Genomic DNA, 17,311 nt, shown 5'->3' with positions numbered 1-17,311 from the left:
TGCTGGGCAGAGGGAGAGCTATCGCTCACAACCCCAGGCCTGCCAGCATAGATGGGTTTTCATCTTCGAAAGGCAAAAAGAGTGGGCGCGGTACGAATCTCTTCGGGGGGAGCTGGTTCCAGAGGGCTGGGGCCGCCACAGAGAAGGCCCTTCCCTGCAGACCTGCCAGTCAGCATTGTTTGGCTGATGGGACTCAGAGAAGGCCGACTCTCTGCGGCCTAACCAGTTGCTGGGATATATGGGACAGAAGATGGTCTCGTAAATAATATGGACCAACACCTTGAATTGCATTTGGAGAGATGAAGGAGAAAAAGCGACTCAAAAGCACTCTCATAGCCCAAGTTCAGGATTAGAAAACAGGCCTGCCCAGGGCTAGAGGGATAGGGTCACCTACCTGACCACCTCTGCAAAGTAGGGGACGTCTTTGTCCAGATTCTTGTGATCGAGAGGTCCCATGATGGTTTCCTAGAAGGCAGAGGTGAAACTCTTTGAAAGACACTGCAAAGTTAATCAGACTCATTGGGAGACCTGTCTCGCATGGCAGATAAATATTTGATGGCAGGAGCCAAGAGCTCTTCCGGCATTTTTGCAGAGAAGCCCGGTAGGTGGAAAAAAATGCCCCTAATGGGCAAACCAAAAGTTCGGGGAAACCCATTTCTGGTTTGCCCGTTGTGCTGTTTTTTTGCACTCTGGAGGGTTCAACGAAGCTTCATGAAGCTCCAGAGTGCAAAAAACCCCCCAACACAACAGACAAACCAGATGTTCAGAAAACACACTTCTGGTTTGCCGATTATGCCACCTCTGGCATGTGTACAATAGTTTCACCATCGCGGATCTAAAGTGGTCAAGCTGCCCCTTTGCCCTCCCTGGTGTGCCTCGATTCCCACAGTGGATTCCAGACTGCCTGGCCAAGACTCACGAAGCCCACGCGTGGCTCATCTTTGCTGGGATGAAAATAGCTTCCCTACCTCCATGTAGTCTTTGAGATCCGTCAGGTTGATCACCATCCCTGTAAGGGGATCGATCTAGAGGAAAGATTCAGAATGGATGAAATAAATACGATTTATAGTAATATATTACTTCTGATAACCCTTTTTTGCTGTCTAACAGAGAGAGACAAGGTTCCAGGGATGGGTTTATAGAAACTGGAGCGAGATATGGAATGAATCCAGGTCTATCCAGCTGTATAGAGTGCTGGTGAGACCCCATTTGGAATAATACTGTGTCCAGTTCTGGAGACTTCACCTACAAAAAGAGATGGATCAAATTGAACGGGTCCAAAGACGGGTTACAAAAACAGTGGAAGGTCTTAAGCATAAAACTTATCAGGAAAGACTCCATGAACTCCATCTGTCTAGTCTGGAGGACAGAAGGGAAAGGGGGGACAGGATTGAAACATTTAAATAGGTTAAAGGGTTAAATAAGGTTCAGGAGGAAAGTGTTTTTAATAGGAAAGTGAACCCAAGAACAAGGGGGTTAGTTTATTTATTTATTTATTTATTTATTTATTTATTTGATTTGTATGCCGCCCCTCTCCGAAAACTCAGGGCGGCTAACAACAATATAAAAAGACAATGTAAACAAATCTAATATTAAAAATAATCTTAAAAACCCCAATTTAAAGAACCACTCATACATAGTTGGGGGAAAGATTAGAAGTAATGTGAGAAAATATTATTTTACTGAAAGAGTAGTAGATGCTTTGAACAAACTTCCAGCAGACGTGGTTGGTAAATCCACAGTCACTGAATGTAAACATGCCTGGGATAAACATAGATCCATCCTAAGACAAAATACAAGAAATAGTATAAGGGCAGACTAGATGGACCATGAGGTCTTTTTCTGCCGTCAATCTTCTATGTTTCTTCTAATGAAGAGATTTTTGGCTATATTCAGTGAAGGGCTACCAAAATTATTTAGGGGGGGTGGAATACAGTAGAAAGAAAATACAGTACAAATGTTTAAAATCTGAAAAGTTTTCACTTACCTCTCCTTGCACAGTCACTTCCACTAGAAGACATGAAAAGAGCAAGACGGAAATATCAAGTTATGGTTCTGATTTCACATGACGATACTTACTGCACACATGTGACGGCGCATTATGTGCCAACATGTTTAGAATGCTTTTATTGTTAGGACCTGGAACCCTTTTCTTTGCATAGTTACTTTGATGTTGAACCAGAAAAGTATTGTGTGTTTTGTGGGTTTGCTTTTTGATTAAAAACTGTTTACCTTTTACATCAAAAGCTTGAATGATGAACATAATTTTCCATCTCAAAGGCTCATCGCTCAGTGGATGACTGGGCATCAGATCCCCCCACCCATCTTGGTCTCAGAGATGGAGGCCATCCCTTCTCACCTTTGTAGTTGTGGCCGTGGCCATTGGGGTTGTTACATTTCCCAAAAAGTTTCAGATTTTCTTCATCGCTCAGCAAGGGGCTGCAGAGAAGACCGAAGAATTGCAGTCTTAGTAGTCACGTTTGGTGCAACAGCAGTAACACTTAGACTTATATACTGCTTCACAGTGCTTTACAGCCCTCTCTAAGGGGTTTACAGAGTCAGAATATATTGCCCCCAACAATCTGGGTCCTCATTTGACCCATCTCCCTCCCTCCCTCACTTCCTTCCTTCTTCCTTTCATTACTTTCTTCCTAAGTGGGTAAAATGAGGACCCAGATTGTTGGGGGAAAATATGCTGACTATAAACCGCTTAGACAGGCTTATAGACTTATATAAGTGGTATATAAATCTAAATGCTATTGCTATTCCTTCCTTCCTAGGTGGGTAAAATGAGGACCCAGATTGTTGGGGGCAAAAGGCTAATTCTGTCAACCGCTTAAGAGAGACCTGCAAAAGCCCCGTGGAGCGGTCTAAGGGCTATAAGGCTATTGCTAGGCCTTGACCTGGAATGCTCAGAGAGACCCTGCCCTAGTGGGGGGGGGGAGGCATCCTTCAGAGTGCAGAAACCAACCTGGGCAGGGGCAGCCCGGGCTTCCAGCCTGCTCTCCTCCAATGGGGACTGGGACAAACTGGGAGGCGGGGGGGGGAGGCCGGGAGCAAGCCTGGGGTCGGGGCGCCTAGTGGGGCCGGGCTGCCCCTACATTGAAGGGCTGCAAAGGCTGCGCTGAGCCGTCTGGGGGGGGGGGGGGGAGACTCCCCATTCTTTCAAAACGTGCATAAGAGCAGCCACACTTGGAAGGGGGGGGGGACAGGACACCACGCCCGCTTTTCTACCTGCGCCCACCCTCACGTATACACACAGCCCGAGGAGCCTGTCGCTCTGCACGCGCTCAGGAGGCCTTTCTCCCTCCTCTCTCTGGTCCCCCCCCTTTCCAAAACGCCCCCCCCCCCCTCCGCCCCGTCACCTGTGCAGCCGGTGAGAGGCGCTGAAAGCCGCGCAGCGCGAGACCCGGGCCCGGCGGGCGAGCAGCGGCGGCGCCATGGTAACAGCTCCTCTCTCTCTCTCTCTGGGGAGCCACTACGCGTGCGCGGAGCGGGAAGGCTAGAGAGGTTTGTGTTTGCCTGTGTGAGAGGGGAAGATGCTCGGAAGCTTCGGTCCCGCCCCCTCCGGGCGGGCTCGGGGGAAGGGGCGGGGGCAGGGGGCGGAGAATGTCCGGGCAGAGGGCGCATCCCCCCCCCCTCAGGACCTCTGCAGCCCTGGACGGAGGCCCGTTGCCCAAGGGGGCAAGATTGAGCGGGAGGGAGTGGACCAGGTGCCTGGACATCTGAATGTGGCCAAAGTCCATTGATAGAACAGAATAGAATAGAATAGTCCAGGAAATGCCCCCCTTCCCAGAGCATCTCAACCCCTGAAGTGCCAATCAATTTAAGACTGAATCCCTGACTTGAGCCCTGGGGATTCTTGGCCCTGGAGATTTTCCACAGAAGGGGGTTTGTTTCCAAGCCTCCCTTGGATGGACGTCGTGACCACGGGAGGAACAGAACTGAAGGGCATTTAATTGGGCATTTAATTGTTCTGAGGAATCAAGCTTCATTATGAATCGGAACATCCCAATGTCTTCATTGTTCTGTTGTGATTCATTTATGTTTTCCAAGGACTTCAAGGCCGTTTCTGATTAGAGGGCTGGATGCTGTTAGGAAGCCTCAATTATCCCCACGTCCGCTTCCTGTGCGCTGGTTGGCAACTTAATTCCCAACCTTCAATTTCTCCCCTTGCTCCAGGATGGATAAAAATTGGGTTTTTTAAATTTAAATCAGCTTTTTTACTTTTATCCATTTTATTTTAATAAAATGCTTTTGGAATTAAAAAAAACTACCTAGAGATAGTTTTCTATTTAAGATACATTAATAATGTAGTTTATTCAGCATGAAATGGAACTTAGTTATGTAGCGTGAGGTTGCGTATTCTGCAATATTAGGACTGTTGGTGTGTCAATAGGTCAAAATCAACAGGTCAGAGGAGGAGCCGCTGTGGAACAGAGATGACCATTGCTCTTTAAAAATCATGATTTAAATCGACTTGATTTCAATCAAATCCACCCTGCTTTGCTCTCTCGCCTTTGCCATCACTACCTCTGGATGGGATGTGAAAGTGGCTGGGACCATCTTATATTGCTTCTCCTGAGCCCAGTCCTGGTTAAGAGAATAAGCAGCCGTTTCGGTACATCTGAGAAGCTTGGACAGGTAAGGGAGAAGATGAAGTCAAGGTGCTTAATTGTGACATCTCCTGGGGGGGAAGGAAATGGGATTGTGGTTTAGAATTAGGTTCAGGTGCTTTGTAACACACCTGCCTGTGGTGGGCGGACCGAGAGAAGCCTTGACCAGTGAAGGCTGATGGGACCACCTCTCTGCCCCTTAGATGGCCAGCCCAAGAGTGGAGATTGAGAAAAGGGAACATTCTCCCCAAATGAAGAATGGCCACTCTCGCAGAGAGATGGGTTCAAAGAACTTTGAGAAGGCGGGGCTTCAGAGCTTGAATTGGGTCAAGGGTTAATGGACTGAGAAGCCCCAGGTACAAAGAGGAAAAAAAATCCAATACGATTGCCAAGATTTCTCAACAGTGTGAGAAGGGCTCTGAGCCAGGTTTATGCAAAGTTCAAGCCTGATAGTCAGGCCCCAAGGACCAAGAATGACGCATGGAGTTACTTGAGAGTGATTTCCTTTGTTATTCTTCAATTACAGACTGACTCCTGCCAGATTAAAACAGCTATCTGCATAATTGCAGATAAATTCTGGAAATCGCTAGGAAGGAACCGTTGTTCAACTCTCGGCCAAATTTTCCAAACTCCGCTGCCCCTTTGCTATCTGGGAGGCAGTCTCTCCCTCTTGGAAATCCAAACTATATCCCATCATAAATTAAGTAGAATAGAATAAAGAGGGAATGGAATGGAATGGAATAGAACAGAACAGAATTTTATTGGCTAAGTGTGATTGGACACACAAGGAATTTGTCTTTGGTGCATATACTCTCAGTGTACAAAAAAGAAACTAAGTTCATCCAGAATCATAAGGTACAACACTTATAGTCCGGGTACAAATAAGCAACCAAATAATATTAATTAATGGAAATTAATAGACAAATTAAGAATTTATTCTATACTATGTTTAGCAAGGCCTCCTTTTTAAATTAAAAAAGCTCATTTATGTGGGTAATAAACACCAGAAGGCAGGACAAGAAACCCTGGATGGAAACTAATCAAGGACAGAAGCAACCTGGAATTGAGGAGAAATTTCCTAACAATGAAGACAATTAACCAGCTTGCCGTCAGCAGCTATGTGTGCTTCATCACTGGAGGTTTTTAGGAAAAGATAGGTCAGCCACACCTCGGAAATTATATAGGGTCTCCTGCTTGTGCAAGGGGTTGGACTAGAAGATCCCCAAGGTCCCTTTCCAGCTCTATTCTGATTATCGATCGCTTCCCACTGACCAATATGCATCATAATCATAAACGTCTTGCTTTACATTTAAAAACTCGACTTAGATGTGAAAAATGGCTATTTCTCTGTGAATCGGAGTAGAGCCCAATTGGGTGGCCTAGGAAATTAAGGCACATCTGGAGGAAGCAATTTGTCCACAGCTGTTTGGACATCACGGAGGAGATCCCCGAATCTCTGCTGTCTCAACCGGTGGCATCTTTGTTGGGGACGAAGCACCCGTGGAAGCCGTAGGGGATCTGGACCGGGATCTCAGTGCGTCCCAGTTCGGTGAAATTCTCCGCATCCAGAACAAGAAGGAAGCTGCCTTCGTTCTGAGATAAAAAAGAGACATATTGGACAACGGTTCCTCAGTGCTGCTTCCCTGTGCAAAGCATCTGCTTCCTCTGCTCTTCTAGGAGTTTTAGAGAAGAAAAGTAAACCATGAAGGTCACAGAGGAGCTGCAAAAAGTCCCAGCACGTGGGAAGCCCAGAGGCCCTGCAGCGTTCACAAGAAGGCAAGACAAATTTATTTTCAGCCATCTAAAAGGAACATTCTGCGGAGAGGGGCGGCATACAAATCCAATAAATAAATAAATAAATTCAAAGAGAGAAGATTTTGACCTCGGCCATGAGGCCTAAGTTACCTGCTTTGGAGTGAGCACCACCGAGAGGATCACTCCCTTGTCTTCTGCCCCTGAAGAGTTAGGTTCTGGCACAAATATGGGCTCAGAAGGATACATCCCTTCCTCACGCCACACCTGGTGGGCAAAGCAGAGGAGTATTTTACTCAAGAACCTTTGAGGTGGAACTCCATCCCCACCACACCAGTAACCCTAGGAAAGCACTGCTGTCTTCTCACCTTTGTCTCCTTGGTTTCTGTATCAACCTTGAGCAAGGAGTCTCCAACGAAATGACCAAAGCCGCAGCCATAGAAATAACGGTATTTTTTCCCACAGTAATGTGCGTAATTGATGTGAGGGAATTCCACCCCTCCAATTTCTTTGAGGTCCTCGTTGTGTAGACTTTCAGGTGTGCACCAGATCTAGAGAGAATCGGTGCAGAATCAGTTATATCGTAGAATCCTTATCCATCTATTATTTGGAGATGTTTTCTGGGTGTCTCCAGGAGCCTTTCCTGGCACCCAATACTTTGAGGGGGGGGGCTCTTCTCAAAGATGTAGTCCTCAACTTACAAGCAGAATTTCCATCGGTAAGCAAGGTGGTGGTTAACTAAGTCAGTGTTTCCCAACCTTGGCCACTTGAAGATATCTGGACTTCAACTCCCAGAATTCCCCAGCCAGCATTCGCTGGCTGGGGAATTCTGGGAGTTGAAGTCCAGATATCTTCAAGTGGCCAAGGTTGGGAAACACTGAACTAAGTCACGCCCAATGTTATAACTTCTGCCCCGTTCTTAAGCAAATCACTACAGTTGTTAAAGTGAATCGCGTGGTTGTTAAGCCCTGTTTCCCATATTGACACCATTCATGGCACCGGACCATAATATCTCCGGGACCGCCTCCTGCCGCACAAATCCCAGCGACCAGTTAGGTCCCACAGAGTCGGCCTTCTCCGGGTCCCGTCGACTAAACAATGTCGTCTGGCGGGACCCAGGGGAAGAGCCTTCTCTGGTGGCTCCGACCCTCTGGAACCAGCTCCCCCCTGAGATTAGGATTGCCCCCACCCTCCTTGTCTTTCGTGAACTCCTCAAAACCCACCCCTGCGTCAGGCATGGGGGAATTGAAACATCTCCCCCTTGCCCATGTTGTTTCGATGTATGATTGATTGTGTGCTTGTTTTTTATATATATTGGGGTTGCTTTTATGAATTTTTTAACCTAAAACTGTAATTAGATTGGTAAATATTAGATTTGTCACTATGTACTGTTTTTGCCATTGTTGTGAGCCGCCCCGAGTCTGCGGAGAGGGGCGGCATATAAATCCAATAAATCTAATCTAATCTTTGTTGGAGAGTCGCAAACGATAGTCACATAACTGCAAAGCATCCAAATTTTGATCATGTGGCTATGAAGATGGCTGCCATCCAAATTCTCGATAGCTTAATTTGGTTGGTCTTTAGGAAAAAGGATCCCGTTTATGTAACGCCCACAAGGCTAGCTGCTGATTGCAGGATGGTGAGGCTTCAAAGGATGACAAGAATGCTTTCATTCTTTCTAAATTACACACACACACACACACACATATTACCCACCTTCCCATCCCCCTCCTTCACAGCTTCTGCCAGCGTGTAGGACAAAGGGTTAAGATTCTGCCCCACAGATGCCTTGGAGCTCACTGTGATGGGGAGAACAAAGCGGCGTGGAAATGGCTTCGGGAGGATGCTGTAGGTCTGCCAAGACAACAACAAAGGTCACTGCACAGAGAAACAGATCCACGCCACAAGGATGAAGAGTAGGACAGCCAAGAGGGAAGAGGACTTCACCTTCCTTCTACTTGGACTCCCACCCTTGTCTAGGACTGGAGCACCAGTGCCCACCTTGTGGAGGGCAGAGCAGCGGTACCTGGTCAAGGGCTTCTCCAGCCTTGTGGAGGTTCTGCAGTCGGAAGATGTCGAAAACTTTCCCATCATCGAAACAGCAGAGATCGAGGACGATGCAGCCCTGGTCCTCAAAGGCGTTGATTTGATGGAAATAGCAGAAGGCCTTGCTATGGTACTGCAAGGGTAAGGTCTGCAACAAGAGGGGGAGACATGGGAGTGAATTCCTGCCCTTTGGGGGGGATGGACACCCAAATGATTGGTCCTGGGCACAACTTCTTTAAAATCTTTGCTTATATATCAGGGTGATGCTTGAAAGGATTTTAACATACGGGCCCTGCAAAGAAGTTTCAAAGTTATCTAGATCTCAGGGCCTCAACTCTCTCAACCTTCTAGCCACTTTGGCCAATAGCACAGAGGCATTCTGGGAGCTGTCACCCCAAAATAACCTGGGGAAACTTTGGTTTGCTGGTTGATACCTTCCGCCCCCCAGGGTGAGAAAAGCAACAGTCTCGTCTGCCCGGCCTTGCGGACCCCAGAGAAGACATCTCAGGAAGTCACCAGATCCAGCCAAATAGGTGACCCACCTGCCCCGTGTGCTTGTTCACGACATGAAAGCGGGTGTTTAGCTGAGGCTCCCAACTCAGTCCATCCAGAAAGGATTTCCCAGAAAAATTGGCTGTAATGATCTCCCACAAGTTTATTAGGGCGGGCTGCTCAATAAAAATCACATAGTTTTCGCTCATCCCTAGAAACAAAAGAAAAGAGTTGGGCCACTTCTTTTCGTGAAGAGCTGATTCCATTCTTCCATCTAATTTTCCAACATCAAGGTTGCCTTATCTTTCTACCTGCCGGCTTCGTCCTTTGTTGCCAAAACAATTTCAGGTTATTCACCATAACGGCCAGTAATTTCAAATGATCTAATTTAACACTCTGTGAATCAAATGTAAGGCTTTTTTTAATCAACAAATTTTAAGAAAAGGAATTGCCAGACTTCATTCATGCAGCCCTCCTTCCAGCTTCCAATGGAAGGCCGGTGATTGGGGTACCGCCAGGAGCCCACAATTTATGTTCAGCTTCATAGTTTTACTGACATTGTTTTTAAAGCACCTCTCAGGGCATGATTTCAATTTCAATTTATTATGGCCACCAGCTAGCAAAAGATGTTCCATTGTTTTATATGAACTGCTCTGATGGATCATTCATGGCTTGGAGCAATGAATTTCATTAATTTAATCTTTCCTATTACTTTTCCTGTTCTACTTGATTTTATTCCGGCAGTGTGATAGATCACATCAGTGGCATTCCAAATTATCAGCCCACTTTCCATCATTTCACTTTTGCAACTCTAGCTGCCTCTTTCTGGCATTTCCAGTAAAGTTAACGACGGCCAACAGCTTAAAAGGAGGAGGGTCCTCTCACCAAAACTGTGATAATAGGCTGGCTTCATTCTGTTCTCAGGTTGGATGGTGCACAGCACTTCTGCGCCTTGCAGGCTGGAGTCACTAGGCTGAGACTTCTGGGGAGGAACACGGACGATGTTGTAGTTGGAGCCTGCAAGAGAGAAAGTCCAGCTCTTTGGAAGTGCAATTCCAGCTGATGAGCTGCAGGTGGTTTGGGGAATTGAATTCAGCAGAGCTGGTGTGCTATAAACAATGCTTTCTATGAACAATACTTGAATTTAGAATTGAGGTATGGGCAGCACCCATCAAAGGTTGGAAAGCCACCAAGATGATGTGTTTTAAGAAAAATCCGCAGCCACTTCATCTTCATTCCAGTGTAGAATTGAGACAAGTGATCCATCAGATGCTACCTCACATTTTCCAGGTCCTCTGACCCAGTTAAAAGTGTTGTAACATCTGAATAAAAACCTATGCATCAACACATTGGGAAAAAATACTTATATCATCTTTGAATTGACTGATGTTTTTGATGTGTCAGAAGACTGTTAAGTAACTCTCCGTTTGGTGTGAAAAGCTAACAAACTCAAACTCAATCCAGACAAGACGGAGTGGCTGTGGGTCTTGCCTCCCAAGGACAATTCTATCTGTCCATCCATCACCCTGGGGGGGGAATTATTGACCCCCTCAGAGAGGGTCCGCAACTTGGGCATCCTCCTCGATCCACAGCTCACATTAGAGAACCATCTTTCAGCTGTGGCGAGGGGGGCGTTTGCCCAGGTTCGCCTGGTGCACCAGTTGCGGCCCTACTTGGACCGGGAGTCACTGCTCACGGTCACTCATGCCCTCATCACCTCGAGGCTCGACTACTGTAACGCCCTCTACATGGGGCTACCTTTGAAAAGTGTTCGGAAACTTCAGATCGTGCAGAATGCAGCTGCGAGAGCAGTCATGGGCTTCTCTAAATATGCCCATGTTACACCAACACTCTGCAGTCTGCATTGGTTGCCGATCAGTTTCCGGTCACAATTCCAAGTGTTGGTTATGACCTATAAAGCCCTTCATGGCACCAGACCAGAATATCTCCGGGACGCCTTCTGCCGCACAAATCCCAGCGACCGGTTCGGTCCCACAGAGTTGGCCTTCTCCGGGTCCCGTCAACTAAACAATGTTGTCTGGCGGGACCCAGGGGAAGAGCCTTCTCTGTGGCGGCTCCGACCCTCTGGAACCAGCTCCCCCCAGAGATTAGGATTGCCCCCACCCTCCTTGCCTTTCGCAAACTCCTTAAAACCCACCTTTGCCGTCAGGCATGGGGGAACTGAAACATCTCCCCCTTGCCCATGTTGTTTTGGTGTTAGATTGATTGTGTGCTTGTTTTTTAATATTCTGGGGTTGTTTTTTTATGAATTTTTTAGCTTAAAATTGTAATTGGATTGGTGGGTATTGGATTTGTTATTATGTATTGTTTTTACCATTGTTGTGAGCCGCCCCGAGTTTGCGGAGAGGGCGGCATATAAATCCAATAAATCTAATCTAATCTAATCTAATCTAAGAAGAGCCTGGGTTGCTGGAAAGGGAAGCAGTGCTCCCCAATGAAGTCAAAACCATACGCTGAGATTAGTATCTAATTCCAGACATTGAAATGCTGGTCAGATACTTCTGTTCACCTCTGAGAATCTGGGCTTACCGTGCGTCCCGTAAGAGTTGCCCATATTGTAGACTGTCCCATCTGGATCATAGTGGGGGTGGGCTGTGGCTCCATTCACCGCAACGTATTTTTTCCAGTTCACCTGCAAGAACAAAAATGGCAGGTCACCTTACCTGAGTTGGGCCCCTTCCAGAGAGAACTGAAGCTCTCATATTTCCCACACCACCTGAGAGGTGTCAGCATCACATCTGGACCAAGCCAGGTTGAGAGAACCTGATCTCAACAATTCTTTGTGAAATATTATCGTCCTCTTTCTGGCTCTAAAAGCTGTTTTGTGGGATGGCCATGACTAGTAGGATGTGGGCAACTACTCTTTCCCACTTAGGATTCCCAGCAACTGTTCCAGAAGGGCAGAACTACTACTGGATCTGGAGGGAACATTGGAAAATTTGTAGAAGATCTAGTTTTGAATCTGCAGCATCTCTCGAGCTCCTGGAAAACTGCCTGTCAAGCCAGATTTGGATAGTAGTGAATGAGATGGTGAAATAGGCTGACCCAATGCCAGGTAGAATGCTCCATTCCTTTACCTTCCCCTTTGATTCAAGTGTGTCCAGATCCACCTTGTGCATCCGACTGGTCTCCGTACTGACAAAATAGTCGCCTTTGATGACCGCAAAATTCACAGCGCAATTGTCTGTCTCTTCTGCAGCATAAAATCAATCTCATTAGAGAGTCATACATTCAATACAGAAAGCATTTCCAAATTGCCAGGCAAAATACTGAAAGTGTACGAGGAGTGGCAAAATTGGGAGGGGGGTGGGGAGTCATTTCCCTTATGGAAAGCCCTAACTTTAGATGCAGAATATGAGCAAAACTGATCCCAAAATGATACTTACTTGGCAAGACAAAATTTGACATGAAGCGCTCAAAAATGTTCTTGCAAGGATCTGGCATGGCCACGGTGCCAAATTCAGAGATCATGATTCGGTTGTTCTTGCTGTTGGCCAGGTAACAATCACTCCGGAGAAACTTGCTGCTGTATTTCACCACCCCGTCCTCGATTTCAAACTTATGCATGAGTGCCATGCCATCAAACCAGTGGTTGTACCTTCATGTGGAGAAGACCAATCCAGATTAGCCATGTGCAAAGCTTACTCTACCTATTCCAAGCATCCATTCTGTTTATTACATAACCAAAAAATGCCCTTTTTAGTATACAAGCCCACACAAAGTGCACATCAGGTTTTAAAAACTAATTTTTGCAAAGATATTATTTTTGAATTGTTAAAAAGGCTTTTTTAAAGACAACTCCTTCAAAAAAATTTTTTACTGGACCAGGTTTCGCTACGTCCTTTATTGTCATTATAGCACCCTTAAATCAAGAAAATATGTATTCAAGGATTCTTTCTTCCTAAGATACAATTGATTGGTAGAATTACTGAAGAACATGAGTGGAGAAAGTTGATCAAGACTACAGTCCAGAATAAAACTCTCTATTGGCTTTTTAATCCTTAGCAGAGCACACAGCAGCATCCGTAGCATTTAAAACAGGCGTACCTATCTGGTCCAAATTCGAACTTTCCTGGCCCATTCCTCAGTAGCTTTCCTTTCAACCATTTTGGAATCTGCCCTTGGAGTTTTACTGGGATCGCTTGAGGTGTTTCTTGTACGGTAGAGAATAATGGTGAAATGCATTCTAAGCCCTTCTTGTGGCTGTAAGTAACCAGCGTTTTTGGTTTGGGTACTAGATTTTTAATTACTGCAAAGACAAAATGAGCAATCAACAAAGAGGACTAAAGTTACCGCTTCATATTATGCAGAGGTCAACTACACATTTAGGAATTGGCCGAGTAAGAGGAAAGAAGGATGCTTCTTATCAAGGTTATTGAGGTAGATTTCCCTGAATTATTTTCAAAATTCTCAGTTTGGAGGTTGAACATGCCCAGAAGAGCAAATTTGGGGTTGGGATCAACTATACCGTGATTGGGGGGGAAGGAGACAATGATACCTCAGAACTAGAAACACTTATGTATTAATTGAAGCACATCACAGTATAAGAGGGAACAAATAAAGGAAACATGCTTGGTAATTGATTCATGATGGTCTCAAGGACCTTCTGACAAGCCAAGTCAAGGGAGCAGCCTGATTTACTTAATAACCACATTACTAGCTTAATTATAAAGTTTCACTTAACTATGGCCAGGAAGGTCATAAAACAGGGCAAGGTTCACTTAGCAACAGTCTCACTTAACAACAGAGATCTTGGGCTCGATTGTGGTCATAAGTTGAGGAGTGCATGCTAAAGGTCTTGCCCACAGCAAGTTTCTGTGGAGATCCTAACTGAGGTCTACTTGGATGACCTTCAATATTGGGACAGTCTAGGAGCCTTCTCAAACCTTCTTGGGCCAATTCCAATAGGAAAATTCATCTGAAACTCTTGACTGAATTCTTATGTGAGCTCCATCCTGACAGATTGACAAATATGCTCATACAGTACATTTGTCTACTGGGAAAAGCAGATAAAATGTTCAGCAGAGTGCTTCATATTTTGAACAATTTCCTCTGTAGAAAAACTATTGTTCTTGCATTGCGATTTGGCTGTGGAGACAATGTTTACACCCGCCTTTCTTGGCTGATCCTGAAAAAAATCATTCTAGGGCTGTCAGATCAGTTGGGAAAATAAAAATAGAAACCCAGGCAAAGGGAAGGCCTGTTGATTATTTGCACGCTGTCCCAAGATTGAATGAATCGTCGCAATTCAAACTTAGAGTCAAAAAGAGGGCGGGGAAAATATTTACTGACCCCTCACATCCTGGACACAAATTGTTTCAACTCCTACCCTCAAATCGTCACTACAGAGCACTGCACATCAAGACAACTAGACACAAGAACAGTTTTTTTCCGAACGCCCTCACTCTACTAAACAAATAATTCCCTCAACACTGTCAGACTTTCTATTAAATCTGCACTTCTATTCTACTAGTTTTTCTCATCATTCCTATCACCCATTTCCTCCCATGTTGACTGTATGACTGTAACTTGTTGCTTCTATCCTAAGATTTTTATTAATATTGCTCCTTCATTGCTTATTTGACCCCTATGACAATCATTAAGTGTCGTACCACATGATTCTTGACAAATGTATATTTTATTTTATGTACACTGAGAGCATATGCACCAAAGACAAATTCCTAGTGTGTCCAATCACACTTGGCCAATAAAAATTCTATTCTATTATATTCTATTCTATTCTAGATCTGCCTATATTGTGCAATCATCAGGATTGGCCTCCTAAGCAGCCCTAACCCCAATGAGATCTCTGTGGATCTCTGTGGATCTTACATGGCTCAAAGCTTTTTCTAGAAAAAAAACCCCTGCTGTTAGCAGAAGATGGAAAGAAAAACGGTCTTACCCGGAACGTATTGCAACAAAGACGTAAGAGGAAGCATCGCCTTCTGAAGCAGGAAGCCGAGGAAAGAAACGAGGAGGAAAAGTATTTCCATGCTGAGCTGGGAGAAAATAGCACGCAGCAAATAGCCAGAGACTGCCTGCCAATCAGAGAGAGAGAACCCAAAGGCTTGCTCTTTGGTATGAGGCGCAGGGCAGCAAAGGAATATCTGTTGGCTTAGTGCAACGCTTCAAAATAAAAGCCTGCCTCCTCCTTTCAGGATTGGGAGACAAGGTGGCGTTAGTTAAATTGGCAGAGACAGGAGAGCACAGACTCCAGTGCCAAGTTTGGACAAATCACTTTTCAGGGGAGGACAAAATTATATGGTAGCAGACCTGAATTGCGAGACCTGACATGGTTAAGATATTTGTTTGCATCATAGTTTATCGCTGACCTGTTGAATTAATAATATATTTAATTATTAACCAATCAGGCTGGGTCAGTCCAGGCCACTAACGTGCAATCGACTAGTTGTCACTTTGATGTCACTTTTGAACAAAACCACAGGGAAACTAGTTCAGTTGGCGGGTGAGAGTTCCTGAAGAATGCCAGCCACCTTCTGAGTATTTTTGTCTGCTATCCTAAACCAGGGAACGCCTGTCTTCTCTCCCAGGGAAATCAAAGCCCTTCTCACAATAGTCTGCTTCTGAAGTGGGCAAGGCATTCCGCCAGGCAAGCGGAGGGCGTAAGAAAACAATGCCCAGGGGAGGAAAACGTTGCTTTGAGGTCTGCAAAGTTGCAGTCTCCATCTCTCCTTTCCCCAAGGCTCTTGCTAGCAATTTAGAACAGACCAAGATCAACAAGAACTAACGTCTTGCTCACATTCTTCATTTTTTAAAAATTCTTCCTAAACTTTCCCTCAGCCTTCTCTGTTCTTCTCCATGTTTATTACAGCCAAATCTTGGTATTCCACAACAGAGATTGATTGATTGATCGATCGATCGATCTATTTATTAGATTTGTATGCCGCCCCTTTCCGTAGACTCGGGGCGGCTCACAACATAATAAAACAATTCATAACAAATCTAATAATTTACAATTTAAAATTTAAAGTAGTTAAGAAAACCCCATTTTTAAGCAGACATACCTACAAACATACCATACATAAATTATATAGGCCCAGGGGAGATATCTCAATTCCCCCATGCCTGACGACAAACGTGGGTTTTGAGGAGTTTACGAAAGGCAAGGAAGGTAGGGGCAGTTCTAATCTCTGGGGGGAGCTGGTTCCAGAGAGTCGGGGTCGCCACAGAGAAGGCTCTTCCCCTGGGACCCACCAAACGACATTGTTTAGTCGACGGGACCCGGAGAAGGCCGACTCTGTGGGACCTAATCGGTCGCTGGGATTCGTGCAGCAGAAGGTGGTCTCGGAGATATTCTGGTTCGATGCCATGAAGGGCTGTATAGGTCATAACCAACACTTTGAATTGTGACCAGAAATTGATCGGCAACCAATGCAGACTGCGGAGTGTTGGTGTAACATGGGCATTTTTGGGGAAGCCCATGACTGCTGTAGTAGCTGCATTCTGCACGATCTGAAGTTTCCAAACACTTTTCAAAGGTAGCCCCTTGCAGAGAGCGTTACAGTAGTCGAGCCCCGAGGTGATGAGGGCATGAGTGACTGTGAGCAGTGACTCCCGGTCCAAGTAGGGCCGCAACTGGTGCACCAGGCGAACCTGGGCAAACGCCCCCCTCGCCACAGCTGACAGATGGTTCTCTAATGTGAGCTGTGGATCAAGGAGGACGCCCAAGTTGCGGACCCTCTCTGAGGGGGTCAATGATTCCCCCCCCCCAGGGTGATGGATGGACAGATGGAATTGTTTTTGGGAGGCAAAACCCACAGCCACTCCGTCTTATCCGGGATGTTAATAAATTAAGAGCAAAAAGCGGGGGTTTCTCTTACTTTGCCTTTTCTTCAGAAGTTCAAGGGAAGCATAGTATGTTAAGGACTCTGTCCTCCAGCAGATTTCTTGTCTGCTTATAGCTGCTAAATATTGGTAATTAAACCTGTTTCAGCCAGTCTTCTTTACGCTCTATGGTGACAAATCTATGCTTTGGGCACACAATATCTCCATGATTTTGTATTCTTCCTATCTTGCTGCAGGTTCAAAGAAATAATGCTTCAATTATTCTGATACAATCCTAAAAATAACCTAATTCTTTCATACTTAACCATTTTCCTACAAGCCAAAGTATGAGCAAAGGGTGTTTGGATGAGGGCCAGGCAAATCTTAAACCATACTTTGGAAGGAGTGTTTATATTGGGAGACAAAACCTCTATTTGTTTTGATCCACGTCTGGGTTGCACAAGAGGAGTGACTTGGATTATTGCTCAAAAGTAGCTGAGGGAGCTTCTCACCTGATGTTTCAAGCATGGACTACAGCCACTACTCTGATTAATGACCATTCATAAATAGGACAGTAATACAAATATTCATTTTCTGAA

The 17,311-nt window shown here is 45.5% G+C and overlaps 2 protein-coding genes across 6 annotated transcripts in view; both read right to left on the bottom strand.

Moving 5' to 3' along the window:
* The window catches only part of LOC139174895 (6-pyruvoyl tetrahydrobiopterin synthase-like), a 129,471-nt gene extending 125,973 nt beyond the window's left edge, over positions 1-3,498 (bottom strand). For all 5 annotated transcript variants that reach the window (XR_011560449.1, XM_070765583.1, XM_070765584.1 and 2 more), the window contains exons 1-5: positions 3,366-3,498; positions 2,360-2,439; positions 1,988-2,010; positions 969-1,025; positions 395-465 (exon numbers count right to left, since the gene is read on the bottom strand). Coding sequence is in view for 4 of the 5 variants with exons in the window: in XM_070765583.1 (XP_070621684.1) it covers positions 395-465; positions 969-1,025; positions 1,988-2,010; positions 2,360-2,439; positions 3,366-3,442 (308 nt within the window). In the remaining variant the exon portion in view is untranslated. The remainder of the gene's footprint in view (positions 1-394; positions 466-968; positions 1,026-1,987; positions 2,011-2,359; positions 2,440-3,365) is intronic.
* A 1,854-nt stretch (positions 3,499-5,352) lies between these two features.
* Positions 5,353-15,352, bottom strand: BCO2 (beta-carotene oxygenase 2). Its single transcript, XM_070765265.1, has 12 exons — positions 14,830-15,352; positions 12,975-13,176; positions 12,314-12,525; positions 12,005-12,120; positions 11,457-11,559; positions 9,792-9,923; positions 8,957-9,117; positions 8,395-8,562; positions 8,085-8,222; positions 6,737-6,919; positions 6,522-6,635; positions 5,353-6,209 (listed from the first exon to the last, which is right to left on the bottom strand). Exons 1-12 carry the CDS (start codon positions 14,918-14,920, stop codon positions 6,081-6,083), a joined length of 1,749 nt encoding a protein of 582 aa, XP_070621366.1. The 5' UTR covers positions 14,921-15,352; the 3' UTR covers positions 5,353-6,080.
* Positions 15,353-17,311: the final 1,959 nt, after the last annotated feature.

This window comes from Erythrolamprus reginae, chromosome 12 (assembly GCF_031021105.1).
Source record: "Erythrolamprus reginae isolate rEryReg1 chromosome 12, rEryReg1.hap1, whole genome shotgun sequence".
Lineage (NCBI taxonomy): Eukaryota > Metazoa > Chordata > Lepidosauria > Squamata > Dipsadidae > Erythrolamprus > Erythrolamprus reginae.
Note: the sequence above shows the minus strand (reverse complement) of the source record. Positions and strands in the feature narration are given on the sequence as shown.

What these genes read in the sequence shown, in the direction of transcription:
- BCO2 (XM_070765265.1), bottom strand. Translation starts at nt 14,920, where the DNA reads ATGGAAATACTTTTCCTCCTCGTTTCTTTCCTCGGCTTCCTGCTTCAG. An exon ending in TGAACAAGCACACGGGGCAG is followed by an intron (nt 8,563 to 8,956) that starts GTGGGTCACCTA and finishes CTCTTGTTGCAG; the next exon opens with ACCTTACCCTTGCAGTACCA. An exon ending in TGGTGCTCACTCCAAAGCAG is followed by an intron (nt 6,210 to 6,521) that starts GTAACTTAGGCC and finishes TTTTTATCTCAG; the next exon opens with AACGAAGGCAGCTTCCTTCT.